The 17,890-nt window shown below is 36.6% G+C and overlaps 2 protein-coding genes and 1 long non-coding RNA gene across 3 annotated transcripts in view; 1 reads left to right on the top strand and 2 right to left on the bottom strand.

Annotated features, from left to right (window-relative positions):
• The window catches only part of LOC127868001 (protein NDNF-like), a 67,915-nt gene extending 63,125 nt beyond the window's left edge, over window positions 1-4,790 (bottom strand). The window contains exon 1 of the mRNA XM_052409550.1: window positions 4,666-4,790. The gene's annotated coding sequence lies outside the window, so the exon portion shown is untranslated. The remainder of the gene's footprint in view (window positions 1-4,665) is intronic.
• Window positions 4,791-7,054: 2,264 nt separating this feature from the next.
• On the top strand, window positions 7,055-9,541 carry LOC127870347 (four-domain proteases inhibitor-like). Its single transcript, XM_052412970.1, has 4 exons — window positions 7,055-7,217; window positions 7,598-7,699; window positions 8,077-8,238; window positions 9,120-9,541. The coding sequence occupies exons 1-4, from the start codon at window positions 7,175-7,177 to the stop codon at window positions 9,203-9,205; spliced, it is 393 nt and encodes a 130-aa protein (XP_052268930.1). The 5' UTR covers window positions 7,055-7,174; the 3' UTR covers window positions 9,206-9,541.
• Window positions 9,542-10,289: 748 nt separating this feature from the next.
• Window positions 10,290-12,437, bottom strand: LOC127870346 (uncharacterized). The gene is made up of 3 exons (XR_008044770.1): window positions 12,272-12,437; window positions 11,131-11,232; window positions 10,290-10,433 (listed from the first exon to the last, which is right to left on the bottom strand). It is a non-coding gene; the product is annotated as an uncharacterized LOC127870346 (long non-coding RNA).
• Between the last annotated feature and the right edge of the window lie 5,453 nt (window positions 12,438-17,890).

Genomic DNA, 17,890 nt, shown 5'->3' with positions numbered 1-17,890 from the left:
TCAACTTGAATGTGAAGTGGTAACATCAGAAATGGAAAAGTCGTTCGCTTCTGTGCCCTTCTATTGTTTATCATATCTTGAAGCTCTTTCAGGGCTGAACACACAGAGACGTCACCGTTGTCGCCAGAGTCACCGTTGTCGCCGGAGTCACCGTTGTCGCCAGACGCAGCGTTGTCGCCGGAGTCACCGTTGTCGCCGGAGTCACCGTTGTCGCTGGAGTCACCGTTGTCGCCGGAGTCACCGTTGTCGCAAGAGTCACCGTTGTCGCCAGACGCAGCGTTGTCGCCAGATGCAGTGTTGTCGCCAGACGCAGCGTTGTCGCCGGAGTCACCGTTGTCGCCAGACGCAGCGTTGTCGCCGGAGTCACCGTTGTCGCCGGAGTCACCGTTGTCGCTGGAGTCACCGTTGTCGCCGGAGTCACCGTTGTCGCAAGAGTCACCGTTGTCGCCAGACGCAGCGTTGTCGCCAGATGCAGTGTTGTCGCCAGACGCAGCGGTGTCGCCGGAGTCACCGTTGTCGCCAGAGTCACCGTTGTCGCCAGACGCAGCGTTGTCGCCTGACGCAGCGTTGTCGCCAGACGCAGCGCTGTCGCCAGAGTCACCGTTGTCATACGACTGTTCTAAGCGTGATATTATGTCCTTGTACACGCGTTGATTGATACGGATACTAACGTAATGCATGCCAAATCCTTCTGGGAAATACCCCAATGCAATTGTTCCAACATCACCATCGAACTTTCCATCTGCTGACACAATTGATGAGTGTTCTAGTCCTCGGGTAGAAACTACCAGGCACTGCAAATTATATTCTCTCATAAGTGCAATGAGCGTGAGGTTGTCGCCGTATGTCCCATTCTTAGACATATTCTTAACGTATTCATCAAATGTTTCATCATAGACAAAAGTTTCATAGAAATATCTGTTTTCTACAATGTGATGGACTGCTTCCTTACGTAAAGCATCTACGTCTTTGTATATACCAATTTTACCAAGTTGATGCGATATAGCAGCAAATTGACAATTTCCATCCGGATTTGGGTCCATGGCAATATTCACCCCATCCAACAACTGCAGATTTTCATGGTGTGTTAAAACATGATAGTACTTAGTTCTGTGATTTTATTTCTCTGAGCGGTTCTGTTTTAATGAATGTTTTTTAATTTTTCGTTGTTTCTCTAACGCAACAGTTAGGCTAGTCATGTTTTCGACCCCAACCGATTTGCTTACGAATCCAAGTTCGGGTTTGTTCGGTACTTGAAATGACACGATATAAACACCATTTCGTTTTACTTTTTCTACCTTGCCTTCGATAACATATCTTTTGGTTGGCACCCTGGATTTTCGAAAGGGATAGCGAATTAATACTGTCTCTCCTACTTTGTACTTGCTTGGGGAAGTTGCGTTTTTCAACAGCGACCTGTAAGCCTTTTTATTTGCTCGCCGTATGGTTTTCTTTATTTCACGAGAACTATGACGTTCTTTGGTAAAAACATGACTTCTTCCGTAGTAGGCTTCAAAGGGCGTGAGACCCCCAAGAACTCGTTTGAAACTTGTGTTTATGGCATAGGCTAAATCTTGAAGCCCTTCGACCCAGTTAAATCCACGTTTACTTTTTGTTGCAAATAGAATCTTGGCCTTTATAACACTGTTTGACCTTTCACACTTGCCCTGTGATTGAGGATGATACGGCCTACTATTGATCATTTTGATGTTGTACTTGTTCAACAAAAGTTTCATACTAGGGCCTTTAAATTCCAGTCCGTTGTCACATTGGATGATGTCAGGGGCAAGGTTAACCATCAACACGTCCTCTAATGCCTTTGCAACTTCACGCGAACTCTTCGTTTTCAGGGGTTTTGGCATAACGTACCTAGAATAAACGTCCACGACTTGTAGAATATAACTGTATGTGGACCCCTTGTAGCTTACACTTTGATTTTTCATGTTAATTATGTCAATCTGCCATCTTTTGCCTGGTTCCTCTTCTGTAATTGTCTTTGGCTTTGGCTTGTTTGTAAATCTCGGATACTTCTCATGGTAATACTTGCTATTGTACAGTATTTCAAGGATAGCTTGTTCCGAGAACCCCGTGTAATTTACTTTCAGTTTGTTGTAAATAACCCTTGCTCCACATCCTTTGTTTTCCATGAACATCTTCTCAACAAATCTAGGAAGATCTTCTTTCACAAGGACTTGCTTTCCGCCACACAATAAAGAACCCCGGTCACCAAGCTCGAAGTCCTTACGTTTTCTAATCATGGCCAAACAATTATTCTCTTCAGGTGTCCGTTTCTTCACAGGGACATCGAACGATCCGTTTAAACATCTGACAATAATGTCGTACTTCGACCTGGGCAAGCACCCTAATTGCTTCCTTTTTCTCCTAATTGCTTCCTTCATCTGAAATAATATAATAAGTTATTATACATTTATACTTCATTAGTTAATAGAGCTTGTATTGAACACCGCGTGTCGAAAACGAATGTCTCACGACATGAGCTGAGCTAAAATCACTCGTCTGATAGCTCCGCTAAAATTTACAATCCGAACTTCCGGGCAATATGCGCAATGAAAGTAGCAAGTACTTCATGTAAAGTTTCATTGAAATCCAACCGAATTCAAATTCAAGGGAAAAATAGCGGGCAAACTTATGGCGGTCAACGGACAAACGGTCTGTAGAAACCAATGCTACGTGGATGGAAGGGATATAAAGAAGGGGCCCTGGGGGCCTAGGTCGCTCACCAGAAGTCACGACTAGGCAGGGTTCGAAGGTCAAAGACCTATAAACTCCATAAAATTTAAAATGTTCAAATCTACAGATTACAGGAGCTCGATCTGATTTTGGTGGAAAATACACTTTCGAAAAAATGACTGTAGCTTAAATATTTTAGCAGTTTAGGAGTTACGCACCCGGAAGGAATGCCACGGACAATTGGATAGACGGACGGACAACTGCAAATGCACTCTGAGGGGGGGGGGGCATAAAACATAAAAATCAATGCATGTTAAAACATCAATGCATATTAAGACAACTGAAAATTAAAATTATGTACAGTACTTACTGTCAAGAATTCTTTTGAAGTTTGAAGAAAGTTTGGATTTCAATTCTTTCTAGTCGAAAATCACAACTTTTCTTGCCGACCGCCAAGTCAAATATGGTTACTGACTTCTGAGTAAGACTCGTGTGCAAAATTCCCGCCTTTTTAAAGCGGCACGTTATCAAAGAAAAAATCGGAAACTTCAAAGCTTTGTCGGCTTCTCAGCAATATGACGTCGGAACGACAAATCAACTTTACAAAGTAATGTTTAGGAATACAGTCACACCTGTCTAAAGCAGCCAGTCAAACATCCTTATTTTTGGAGAGATATATTCATTTAAAAGAGCTCAACATCTCTTAAATCGGATTTTGGTGAAAATACACTTTCGAAAAAAAAAGTTTTAAAAATTTGAAAATTGCTATTAATGATCTCCACGAAAGTATCTGGCCCGCCCGGGAATCGAACCCAATCTGCGTGCCAATCTGACGCGCAACCGACTGAGCTAGCCGGCGAAACAGTTACACAACCAGCAAAATCCATGTAAAGTGTGGTTAGGTTAGCTGTTTCTGTTACTGCTAGTTACGACGACGACGACGACGACGACGACGATGATGATGATGATGATGATGATGATGATGATGATGATGATGATGATGATGATGATGATGATGATGATGATGATGATACTTTTGTCACTTCCAATATTAGGTTAATACAATGTATTTGAGTTTGAAAAAAAGTTTACACATCGGCAGACTATTTCATTTATTAAGAAATACATAATTTATGTACCATATACGTTGGCCATTTTCATTTTTATGAGTTTTTTTGGTATGTACCAAATACGTTTTGGCGAGCATAGAAAAACTTATTCCAACCGAATATGGTACAATGTTTGTACCATATTCGGTCGAAAATTGTACCATATTCGGTCCGAGTATGGTACATTTGTACCATATTCGGCCGAATATGGTTAAAATGTACCATATTCGTTTTTGTACCAAATACGGTCCGACACGGCATCTCAGGTTACAATAAATACAGTGGAGAAAATGATAGACTATTTAGTGATGCTGCAAATTTATCTGGATAAATCTTGATAAATTGCTAAAGATTGTCGAAGTGAGGTTGTGGTAAGATACCTTGTCTACGTACAGAATACATCAACATGGAAGTTTTGGCAATACTGTTAATTCACACGCAAGATCAATACTTATTCAGTACTTTGTGTATTGTTTGGTACGACAGTGATTAGACTACTTTTAGTGCCATGGCTGAACGTTTGCCGAGTGTTTTAAGCGCTAGACTTTTACTCTAATGGTCAATGGTTCGAGTCCGAGTGTGGATTTCTTTTTTATTTCTTAAATTGTATTTTTGTTTTATATTTAAACTCGTATGTTCCGATGTTTACATTTATCATTTTCAAATCTTGTAATGGCAAACTTCAAAACATGCCAAAATCTGTGAAAAGGTCCCTTTTTAGGTGAACCTGTAAATTAGATGACATAAAGTTCTCGTTTTAAAATTCAATCGTCATTTTAAACAACGTATACAATAAAATAATAAAAGCGCACTTTAATGGTAATCTCAAGAATGCCTATACTCAACTTAATAAAATGGGACTCACCGCACTGAAGAGGTGTAAGTAATCCAATATCACGCGAACAATAAATAGGCTAACTTCCACTAATACGATATGACAATAAAACTATCTTTCACTGATTAGTGCCTGATTTATATCCCTTTGCGGGAGGCTAGGCAGGATTCCACTCTCGATTCCTTTTGTAAACAATGTTAGAGATTGGTATTTTAATGACATAATCCAATCTTCAACATTAAAGTTGCACACGCGCAAATGTTGTCAAATTATTGGTATATAAAACAAACACAAGACACCATCGTGAACTTTGATTTAACTTGCCGATTATATAACTGCTGTGTTCTGGTCATTGGCGACCTCGATGATGACTTTAGAAACGATGATTTACAAACATTTGTAAAAAGTCGCTTAAATGTGTTAGTGCGCACGCTGTCAAAGATGTATTTTAGCCTACGCATACATAAACATAAGTAACTATTTATGCATATCGATATGCACATCGCACCTTTTAGTTACCTTCTTCGTTCCTCGGGGCTGATCAAAATAAAACAGTTGTTTTTGAACTATTAAAGCAGCAGTTCACATAAACACACACCTTGAGCATATTTATACATTATTCAAAGAAGGTGCCCAGCTCTTCACCTTTGTCCTACCAGCAACATGCTGTACTGGTGTATTTCGTATTCGGATGTGAATGGATTATCAGAACATTTAATTTCAATAAGACACGGTTTTATACCCCTTTAATAGCGATATTGCGTTTGTAATATAAATCTCGTTTTGGGAAAACTGGGCTTACTGCATGTGCGTAAAGTTTCGTCCAAGATTAGCCTGTGCATTCCACGCATGCTCTTCAGGGACGGAATGTTCTGCTTTTATGGTATTTTTCGTTTAAGTGAAGTCCCTCCTTTGCAAAACTCCAGTGTATGCCCAAAGTGTCGTCCCAGATTAGCTTGTACGGACTGCACAGGCTAGTCTAGGACGACACTTTACACACATACATGAAATCCCGTTTTATCAGAGCGAGGCTCAAATGCTTAACTCTTTGCATGCTGGGAAATTTTGTCGTCTGCTAAATTGGTGTCTGTTGAATTTCTAAAATCATTATTTTCTTCCCTTTTTTCAAAACCCACTATCAGAATAGCAAACAGTTTGGATCTTGATCAGACGCCACGTTTTGTGGCGTCTGATCTTGATCCAAACTGTTTGCAAAGGCCTTTAAAATTCGGTTCCAGCGCTAAAAGGGTTTAAACTGGTTTTAACAGCGGTTGAGTTGCTTTAATTTACCCGCGTATCTGAACCCGCAATGAGTGTGCATTCTTGAGCGCTAGTACTCATAGATGTTTGGCTATCAATCTAGCGGTGTAACAACTTGTTTGATATCAATTTACTTGTTGTATTCGTTTCAAATACACATTTTTCGTCGAGTATTGAACACTTGTCGATGTTTACCTAAGAGAGTAAGTTGGGTATGCGGAAAATCTTAAGAATGATCCTCGTAAAGTTGCATTAAGCAAGACGACACTTCATGTATTGAACTTCAAATTAAACTTCTGTCTATAGGTCCTTACTGAAATCGGCTTATTTACCGAATAGTATCGACGATTTTTAATAATTTTTACATGTATTATTATAAACCAAAAAATCATCACAAAATCCACAATAGTGACAATGCTAGCTTCATAATGATAATTTTATATGTTTAACACGATTATATTTACCATAAATATTACGCACTCTCGTGATATAAAGGCTTCATTATGCTCATGATATAAATAGAGATCATCATGGTGGTTTTTTCATCAATTGCCTTTAACTTCTTGCTTGTTATTCAATTGTGTGGCAATATCGCGTTTCATGCATCAAATATGCAAAGTATGTATATGTATTTTGTACGGGTTACCAAAACGAAAAACTTAAAGTAAAACCTACATGAACGTTTATCCTCTTAATGTTTCATTTAAGACTATTGCTTGACAAACTTTGTGGACATCGCTTTTTATAAACATTTTTACACTTAAAAAAACTTTAAATCGACATGCAATTTACAAAAATATTTTTAAAAACAGTTAATGTAATGTTTTTTGTTTCATATAAATACAACAAATTTAGTCAACTATATAACAGTGTACACACATTTTAAACAATATATATAAACATATTACTCATTAAACGTTAAGTTTGTGTTTAATGTTTAAAGTCATGGAGAAAATTGTATATGTGTCAATAAATTGCAGAACTAAACTACATATTACGCTCAAGGGAAAAAACTGTGTACATTATTACGGTTGTGAATACACAGTCGTTTCCCTTTACGTAAATAATCAGTATTGAGCATTCTAATAACTGCACAACTTTTCGAATTGGCTATAGTTATACATTGCGTAAAGATGATTTTAATAATGACACAGTCGTGTCAGTGCATTATGAAATACTAAAATTTAGAACCTGTGATAGGAGATAAGGAGGTTGTTACAAATCACGTGACTACAGAGTAGATATTTCGTTATTGTGTTGACCCGAAACTCGCTACAGTATGTTTAGTGTAAAACTCATTGTATTTCTTACAACCGTGGCATGTAAGTACATTTTCATTTATATTTTTGATAATCAAAGCCAAACATCGGTAATGGGTGACTGCTTCAGTAGTTGTTTTTTCATGCCATTCTACATTTTATTTTACCGTCTACTCTCCGGTTGATAAAGGTGTACCGCCATTTGTAAAAGTATCATGTAGTCTCCAACCTTCAGCTAAACAGTGCATTTCAAGTACACAATAAAAAAATTCCTACCAAATGTACAAAGAAATATTCAAAAATGAAGTCATGGCCAAGAACCCTCACACAGAATTTTGTCCTCGAATAAATTGTGTTGATTTTTTTTTCAGAGGGTATAGAATTGCAGACAAAAATTATTGAGTAGACTGTAACCAGACTGCATTTTGCAAAAATCTTTAAAGGTGTGCGGAGTTTCGGTGTGTTCAGAGATCCGCCAGGTGACTGTGTCGGCGAATGTCCAACAGTATACGAGCCTTTGTGCGCTTCAGATGGAAAGACTTATGGTTGGTGATAACCTAAGCTCTAGTCTTTTTGTGATCATCGTATTTTATTTAAATGTATTCTCGGTTGTTATGATATATTTCAGATTCATTCGTATAAACACTTATACAATACGTGAATAGGAAAAAAACACGGATGGAAATAACTTAAGCTTTATAGCCCATTATGTCGCAGTGGCATTATTTATATGGTGCCCCCCCCCCCCCCCCCCCTTGCGACAAGGAGGTAAACTTTTTGATAACCACTGTGTCTTTAAATCTCCCCAAAGGACACCAAGTGCTGCCGTTACACATATAACGGACTCAATGGCGTTTAAATAATACGTCTGTTCAATCGAGCTGAATTAAATAGTTTTAAACTACAGTTTGATCTTTTACAGTTAATCAGTGCTATTTGACAAACGCTTTGTGCTCGGAGCCTACTCTGTACCAAAAGCACGCCGGTGAATGCGCGAGTGTTCGTGCGCGCGGCATCATTTGCACGACACCTTGGTGCTGGCCCGTACACGAGCCGGTCTGTGGGTCGGACGGACGGACATACGGTAAGGAACATATCTTTCTTTTATACCTAATGATAACATACGACATTTCTGAAGTGAAATAACAGCAGTGAAAATAAAAAAAAATTTATTTTCACCGGTGATAATAGCACATTTTCGTACCTACTTTTTCTATTTTTAGATTACCATATCAAGATTGTTATTATCACGAGTGAATTAAAATCGGTATTCCACCAAATCCACCAACTTTTATTTTTTTATGCTTTTTTTTCACCGTTTATTTACATTGTAAAAGAGTTTAACTGGAGAATTTCGCTGGAATAGTGACATCATTTCGTCGAAAAATGACGTCAATTTGGGTATTGACATGTGTTGAAGCACGCCACGGGAGAAAGGGTAACTTTTCAGCGAAAGGGAAACAGCTGTTAATTATTTTCTTGAAAAAGGGGCATAAAAGAAACAGAAAATGTGTTCATGTCAGTGTAAGATCGTTTGTTTTTTCTTGAGTGATGATAGACAAATAACATTTTCTATGATCACTCGTGAAATAACAAACGATCTTACACTGACACGAATAGTCATCCTCTATGTAAACGATTTTCCAGTCATAATGCAATGTGAGCGTTATGTAACAAAGCTGTAAAGTTGTGTCCGCGATTGTTTAACGACAAAGATGTCATGGGTTCGAATCTTACTTAAAGAAGCGTGTGCTATAAATTGGCAGTACCAAGGCGTTGACCCCAGTAGTTATCATTTGCGTGTGTTTGTGGTGTTAATGTGTCTCTTCTCTAATACATTTTTGTTGAGCCTCAATGTTTGGCAATGGGCCCCATGTCATACATTTAAAAAAACAAACATGGGATTGTAAGATCTCTCCCCCGCTGGTGATGTTGAAAGTTCACTTTGCGTATATTTTATTACAGAGAACGTTTGCGAGCTGAACAACGCCATGTGTGACAACGAGCACCTGAAAGTCCAACATCGGGGCCCGTGTACACCGACCTTTTAGATGATTTAAATAAGACTCATTCTTTGAAAACGAGGAAACATGCATATGCGTTACGTGTCATCAAAGATTCACCCGTGCACTCTTCACAGGCCAATCAAGGTTGACACTTTCCGTTTTAATGGGATTCTCGATTAGAAGAGACTTCCGTTTAACGAAAAGTTTCATAAAGGAGGACACGTTACGCACATGCATTAAACCCCATTTTCCTAGACTGAGGCTATATTGTAATCTTGACCCGAGCAGTCATCGATTGACCCATACTTTATCGCTTATGAAAATGTTGACATGTCCTTATTGATGTATATTCCATACACTGAAATAAAAAATTCAACCATCCACATGGAAATATTTATAAGAATTTAGTCAGTCGTCACCCTTTGCTTCGTATCTTTGCTTCGTATCTTTGATCATTCTGAACTACACATTGTCGTTTTAAATATCGTTTCATGTGCGCATCTTTGTATGATCTAAATGTTTATCCGATTAACATCAATCTTGTTTTGTTTGCTGAGAGAGGGATACATATAAACTGCAATTCTGCACTCATTTGTTACAAAGCTCCGCATGATAAAAACATCTTTATCCATAACTGACCTAATATTCTCGTTATCCACAAACATATTACTTAATATCGTCTAAAATATGCTGAGAGGGGGATAAATATAAACTGCAATTTTGCACTCATTTGTTTTCAAATCTTCGCATAATAAAAACATCTTTATCCATAACTGACCTACTATTCTCTTTATCCACAAACATGTTACGTAATATCGTCTAGAATATAGTAATATGTATTAATTTAGACAACTAAATAATTTGGCCGCGCTTAATGCATGTGAGTTAAATGTCATCCAATCTAAGTCTATGCATTCCAAACGTGACTTTTCGCATAGACTAAACTTTCCTATCGAAGAGACTTCTTTTCCATCAAAATTCGATAAAAGCTAAACGTTTATGCCCCTGATAAGCCTGTGCGGACTACACAGCTAATGTAGGACGATATTTCACGTGCATGGATTACGCCCGGTCTTCGCAGAGCGCGGCACAATTGACAAAATATTGAATAGCAATGCACAAACTTCAATTCTATTCTCGGTATAATTTATTCAAATTGTCCCCCGAGGGATTCACGATGCCACCAGCTCATCATCACATGAACGGTGCGACACGATGGTGAGACTTCCGGTCTGATCCATGCACTGGGCTCGGTGAAACAGGCAATTGTTATCTAAGGAAACAGAAATAATGTTTTTTTGTGTTTGTATACTCCTTTACACCATGAAACATTTCAGGCTCGCTTTTAAAATTAAAACAAAAAATAACGCGGAAAAGTATAATTCACCATTAACATATAAAAATAGTGCACTTAATTCAAGACTTGTAGAGACTTGACTTACTATCAAGAGTATTCTTAAGTCAATATCTTTAACGAACTTTTAGTTTTCTCTCAATTTCTAATAAAACTTTGATCGCCATGGTCAGTTTGGTGTTCCGATGAGTCCTTATGAGTTTTGAGTCCAAACATGTGTTTAAGGAGGAATGTGTGCATATTCGTTTAGCTCATATATCAGTTTGTTTGAGTGCCGACAACCATTCCCAATACACAGCTGAATGGAAACTCACTACCCATATTCTGAGTTGAGCTCAAAAGTGCTTTGTTCTTAGAAAATTGTGCTTAATGCATGTGCGTGAAGTGTCGTCCCTGATTAGCCTGTGCAGTCCGCATAGGCTAATCAGGGATGACATTTTCCGCTTTTATGGTATTTTTCATTTAAAGGAAGTCCATTCTTATCGCAAATCGTGTTTAGACGGTAAGTGTCGTAACTGATTAGCTTTAGCGGACTGCACATGCATTTTGCCCAGTTTTTTCAGAACGCGGCTCAAAAATTGAGACTGTTCATGATACTTGGCCATAAGTCAATTACCGTATGTTTTTCCATCGGAGCCACACAGAGGTGCGTAGAGGGCGGGGCAAAATAGTGGACACGATTCGCCAATCTGTCTAGGCAAGGCCTTCGCAGTTATTCCTTGCAAAAACACACTTTCGTAAAGTCTCGTTCTGGGAAAACGATGCTTAGTGCTTAAAGTGTCGTGTCCCAGATTAGACTGTGCAGTCATGCCCAGTTTTCACAAATGTATGCCTACAGGTTATTTCTATATTGTGATTAATATCGAGAGCGAGAAAGAATGGTCAAAACTGTTTTCAAAAGTAGAATTCAGTACAATATATGTAGCGTTTGTGATAAATTGGATTTGGAATGAATGGGTTACAAAATTACTGTGTCATGTGATTTTAAGTCTTCGGACTCACATTTACATCGTAACTTACTGTTGTTTGTTTATCTGACTTACTTGCACCGATGGCTTTTTTTTATAAAGATTATATCTTACCGGTACTTTTATTTATCAAAACATAACCATATACAATCATATCTGTATATTAATTAATTAATGGCCAATTATTATTTTTCTGATAAGAACCGATCACTTAATCACAAAACGCAAAATACAGCATTATGAATCATGTTTTGGGTTTGATAATAGACATCGAGAAATAAAGGCTGTTCTTATTCTTGTTCTAATCACATGTTATAAATATTGAAAATATACGTTATTACTAAACGCGTTTAAAACATATGCAGTTTTTCCTGCATGTAAAAGAATGCTTTATGATGTCAAATCTAATCTTTACCATAATCATCACAAAGGCAGTACATGTATATTTATGTATTTTTCTTCTCTAGAAAGGTAAAGAGTTCACAATAGTTGATTGTTTTCAGTATTTGCATTAGATTTTTGGTTGTGCAAGTTTTCCACGGGTTTAATAAAACTATAAGAGTATACTACTTCTTAAATCTCTTCCAGTTCGTAAATTTAATATTTATCGTAACATAAGTTAAATATTTTCACGCATAAAGGCAGTGTCATTTCACAATTGGCGAGATATAACACCATATTGCACAGTCAACACTTTCTTTTAAAAACAGGCGGATAACATACAAACATAATAAAAGGATATAAAAAATCGACAAGATTCTAACAGTTCAATAACCTCTTCAAACTCACCTACTAACAGGACGTACAGGGCAGCGACAGTGGCACAAACTTTCATCTTTTTTCGTGTTTGTAGACCAACTGTTCAGCTATTCGACTTCAAATGGGTCTCACGACTGCCGCACGTATATATACGCACTGATAACCAAGCAGCTATCTATTCTAGGTTCTGCGTATTGGCATTTCTTAAGGTCAAATGACCCGCATCATGCGAAAATGGGGCTTATGACAAAAGACACTGCAGTCTTGTCGGGATGTAGGCATGCCGCATATGGCATGACGCGGCTAATATTCAAAATTGTGAGAAGGGACATTTTTGCGCATAAGCTATCAAAACTTAGGAAATCGCAGACATGCACCAACTACACAAAGATAAAAACGAAAGTGTCGTGTGAGGCTATAGAAATATTGTCGTGTTCGGCTACGGAAATAGTATACGTGAACACACTTCTAAGTGTTTCTTCGTATGAAATAGTGTAACATACAAAAACACGTGTGCACAACCACACCCCCCCCCCCCCCCCTCTCCCCCACATCCTACGATACTGACGCGTACGTTTTCATGTGTCGAAATCAAATCTGGACTGGACGCATGTGACACTTTCCTTGAAACAATTTGAACTTGAAGGACGTAAACCTTGATAAGAATACAAAAATAAAACGGTTTCATGTTATAAAAGAAATGCATCTAAATGTGTACCATTTCCTATGATTGAATTACATATTATGTGCAGTATTTATTTGTACATGTAGTATGCTTACAAAAGTGGATGTGTCTTTGAAAAGTCATGTGTATAAATTCATATTTTTAAGGGAGATCAGCCTTGATCCTGTTGATTTTATAACTAATGCAGTTATCTCCCGTAAGTTGACAAGTTATTGGGGCATTTTTACCTTTTGGTAAATTGACAAAATTAAAAATATTGTTTCAGATTCGCAAATTTTCGTTGTAGTTATGATATTTGTGAGGAAACAGAAAAACTGAACATTTATCATGCTCTAAAATATCCATTATATGCATATTTGAATGATTTAAAAACCTGAAAATAATAAAGCGTTTGCACAACGCGAAGAAAAATTAAACATTCAAGACGAATTTCAAAAAATGAAGCAAAGACAAATAAGCCCCCCGAGCCGATTGTGACGAAGATATTTCGTACATATTTTCCTACAATAACCGAAGAATTCGTCTTTTATTAGGATCGGAGTTAGTGTTCGTGTGTCGTATGAATATATATCGTTGCAGGAAATTAAAATGATCCGTAAAACTAAATTTAGATTCACATCGTACATGCATGATACACATGCTGGCGAATTCGACTGTACAGACATTTTCGATTTCAGAATTTAATATCTGGCTTTTTCCGCATTTTTCGACACATGTTCTTTTTAACTTTTATTTTAATTCTTATTGATATATATGCATAATAAATTTTTTACACATTTTATATAAATTCATAAATATTTGACAAAATCGTAAAGTCTCGGTTTAATGCATAGCCGCAAAGTGTCGCCCAGATTTGCCTGTGCAGTCCGCATGTATGTAGACATTTTAAAATCCATTTTACTACAATAGGACATTTTTATTAAAATTAAAGGATGCCGCGTGGTGACAACGTTAATTAAAATTTCTTACATCACTTAAATATTTTATATAAAAAAATACACGTGTTTTTATATTAACAAATAAATGCAAACAACCCATCTATTATCCATGTATTTGTATGGTTGTCTATGATAGGCTTTAAGTACTATCCCTACCACATATAGAGCGCGAAGCGCGACACTTATTATTGATTGTAACAATGAGTTGCGATAAAGGAAGCAGCCGCTTATCAAGGAGGAGCTGTGTCCCAGCAACCCGTTTCCCTAGAGTCAAGCACTCCTCGGATTTTTTTTAAGAACCACATATAGAGCGCGAATCGCGACACGTATTACTATCCAGGTGGTATGGGCCCTTTAGCATTATCCGACCATTACGTCCATAGTTATCTTCCTTAAATTTGAGAAATTTTGAAATCGTTGTTCGAAGTCCAAAATTTTCATCCGATTGTTCTAAAACTTGCACAGGTTTTTTATCAATGAGAACCGAACCCAAACTCTATATAAGCAATATCAAACCATAAGTCCAGAATTATGTCTCTTTGAATTTAAAAATAAAAATAAAAAACTGATTGGTTAGGTGATTATGTCAACATTTTTCATCAGATTCTTTCCAAACTTACAGTGTCTTCATATCAATGAGCATTTTTACCTGATTTAAAATGAGAAACATCTGGACAATATGTCCATAATTTTTTTCTATTAAATTTGAAAAAAAAAACAAAACAAAAACATGTTCCACTTGTTTAAAAGATTTCACAACTTTTGTCTGAATCTTTCCAAACATGTTAAGTGTGTTTATATCAGTTTTACTCGAACCCTATTGAAAATGATGAATATCGGAGCAATAAATCCATTTTGATCTTTTACTGAATTTCAAAGTATTGTGAAATGCAGCCAATTTATGCAATTTACAGTTTTCATTCAATTTTGTTTTCAAACTTTTACAGTATTTTCATATCAATGTGTACTCAACCTCTATCGTAAATGAGCAACGTAAGATAAGTTCAGAATCATCTCCCCGTGATGTTGAGAAAAATATGCAATTACGCTTACAAGATGAAGCAGATTTTTTAAAACCTACACAGTGCTGTTCCATTAATTAAAACTGCACACGGATGCCAGTAAAAAAAGGAAACCAATGTAAATAAAATGAACTATGAAATATTTGGGGGTTACAACACAAAATCATAGATAATGGCTATTTGGGGGTTATAACACAACATCATAAATAATGGTTATTTGGGGGTTATGACACAAAATTATAGAATTTGGTTATACCAGTATCTTTTTCTATTTTGTTTAAAATAATCGACCAATATATTAATATTTACAGTAGAAAAAAAATCGTTTCATGTAAATTCATTGAGTGCCTTTTGCACTGAAATGCCCGACGCCCTTTGATGCTTTGCAACAATACTTACTTTGTCATATATAATAAACGAAAAAGGTCATATTAATCAATGCTTATTTGTAAGCGGCAAAAATTTTAAAGTCGTCAAAGTCTCGTTTCTAATCACAGCTTATTTTTCCTGACACGGATCAAGTACAACTTGCACCAACTTGCACGACATGAAAAGATGGACGTACCATCACGACAAAACCGAAAGACTACTATTGATTAAACCGTGTTCTTGGAAAACTGGGCTTAATGAATGGGCGTAAAGTGTTATCCCAGATTAGCCTGTGGGTTCGCGCAGGCTAATCAGGGACGACACTTTCGGCTTTTATGGTATTTTTCGTTTAAGCAAGTCTCTTCTGCACGAAAATCAAGTTAAGGCGGAAAGTGTCGTCCCTGATAAGCCTGTGCGGAGTGCACTAGGCTAATCTGGGATGACACTTTACGCACATGCATTAAACCCGTTTTCTCAGAACGCGTCTCAATTGATTAAGCCGTGTTATAGGAAACTGGGCTTAATGAATGTGCGTAAAGTGTCGACCTATGAAAGCATGTACAGTTCGCGCATGCTAATCAGGGACGACAGTTTCTGTTCACACTAGATTTTTGCCAGGAGGATACTTATTTTAAACGAACACTATCATACAAGTGGACAAGTATTAGCCCTTATTTTAAACGAACACTATCATACAAGTGGACAAGTATTATCCCTTATTTTAAACGAACACTATCATACAAGTGGACAAGTATTAGCCCTTATTTTAAACGAACACTATCATACAAGTGGACAAGTATTAGCCCTTATTTTAAACGAACACTATCATACAAGTGGACAAGTATTATCCCTTATTTTAAACGAACACTTCATACAAGTGGACAAGTATTATCCCTTATTTTAAACAAACACTATCATACAAGTGGACAAGTATTATCCCTTATTTTAAACAAACACTATCATACAAGTGGACAAGTATTATCCCTTATTTTAAACAAACACTATCATACAAGTGGACAAGTATTAGCCCTTATTTTAAACGAACACTATCATACAAGTGGACAAGTATTATCCCTTATTTTAAACAAACACTATCATACAAGTGGACAAGTATTAGCCCTTATTTTAAACGAACACTATCATACAAGTGGACAAGTATTATCCCTTATTTTAAACGAACACTTCATACCATACAAGTGGACAAGTATTATCCCTTATTTTAAACGAACACTATCATACAAGTGGACAAGTATTATCCCTTATTTTAAACAAACACTATCATACAAGTGGACAAGTATTAGCCCTTATTTTAAACGAACACTATCATACAAGTGGACAAGTATTATCCCTTATTTTAAACGAACACTTCATACAAGTGGACAAGTATTATCCCTTATTTTAAACGAACACTATCATACAAGTGGACAAGTATTATCCCTTATTTTAAACGAACACTTCATACAAGTGGACAAGTATTATCCCTTATTTTAAACGAACACTTCATACAAGTGGACAAGTATTATCCCTTATTTTAAACGAACACTATCATACAAGTGGACAAGTATTATCCCTTATTTTAAACGAACACTATCATACAAGTGGACAAGTATTATCCCTTATTTTAAACGAACACTTCATACCATACAAGTGGACAAGTATTATCCCTTATTTTAAACGAACACTATCATACAAGTGGACAAGTATTATCCCTTATTTTAAACAAACACTATCATACAAGTGGACAAGTATTAGCCCTTATTTTAAACGAACACTATCATACAAGTGGACAAGTATTATCCCTTATTTTAAACGAACACTTCATACAAGTGGACAAGTATTATCCATTATTTTAAACGAACACTATCATACAAGTGGACAAGTATTATCCCTTATTTTAAACGAACACTATCATACAAGTGGACAAGTATTAGCCCTTATTTTAAACGAACACTATCATACAAGTGGACAAGTATTATCCCTTATTTTAAACGAACACTATCATACAAGTGGACAAGTATTATCCCTTATTTTAAACGAACACTTCATACAAGTGGACAAGTATTGTCCCTTATTTTAAACGAACACTATCATACAAGTGGACAAGTATTATCCCTTATTTTAAACAAACACTATCATACAAGTGGACAAGTATTAGCCCTTATTTTAAACGAACACTATCATACAAGTGGACAAGTATTAGCCCTTATTTTAAACGAACACTATCATACAAGTGGACAAGTATTATCCCTTATTTTAAACGAACACTTCATACAAGTGGACAAGTATTATCCCTTATTTTAAACGAACACTATCATACAAGTGGACAAGTATTATCCCTTATTTTAAACGAACACTATCATACAAGTGGACAAGTATTATCCCTTATTTTAAACGAACACTATCATACAAGTGGACAAGTATTATCCCTTATTTTAAACGAACACTATCATACAAGTGGACAAGTATTATCCCTTATTTTAAACGAACACTATCATACAAGTGGACAAGTATTATCCCTTATTTTAAACGAACACTATCATACAAGTGGACAAGTATTATCCCTTATTTTAAACGAACACTATCATACAAGTGGACAAGTATTATCCCTTATTTTAAACAAACACTATCATACAAG

Source organism: Dreissena polymorpha, chromosome 2 (genome assembly GCF_020536995.1).
Source record: "Dreissena polymorpha isolate Duluth1 chromosome 2, UMN_Dpol_1.0, whole genome shotgun sequence".
Lineage (NCBI taxonomy): Eukaryota > Metazoa > Mollusca > Bivalvia > Myida > Dreissenidae > Dreissena > Dreissena polymorpha.
This window is presented reverse-complemented; position numbering and strand designations above follow the sequence as displayed.

Coding starts and splice junctions, on each gene's coding strand:
- LOC127870347 (XM_052412970.1), top strand. CDS start 7,175: ATGTTTAGTGTAAAACTCATTGTATTTCTTACAACCGTGGCAT. Junction 7,700..8,076: donor TTCAGATGGAAAGACTTATG/GTTGGTGATAAC, acceptor GATCTTTTACAG/TTAATCAGTGCTATTTGACA. Junction 8,239..9,119: donor GTCGGACGGACGGACATACG/GTAAGGAACATA, acceptor ATTTTATTACAG/AGAACGTTTGCGAGCTGAAC.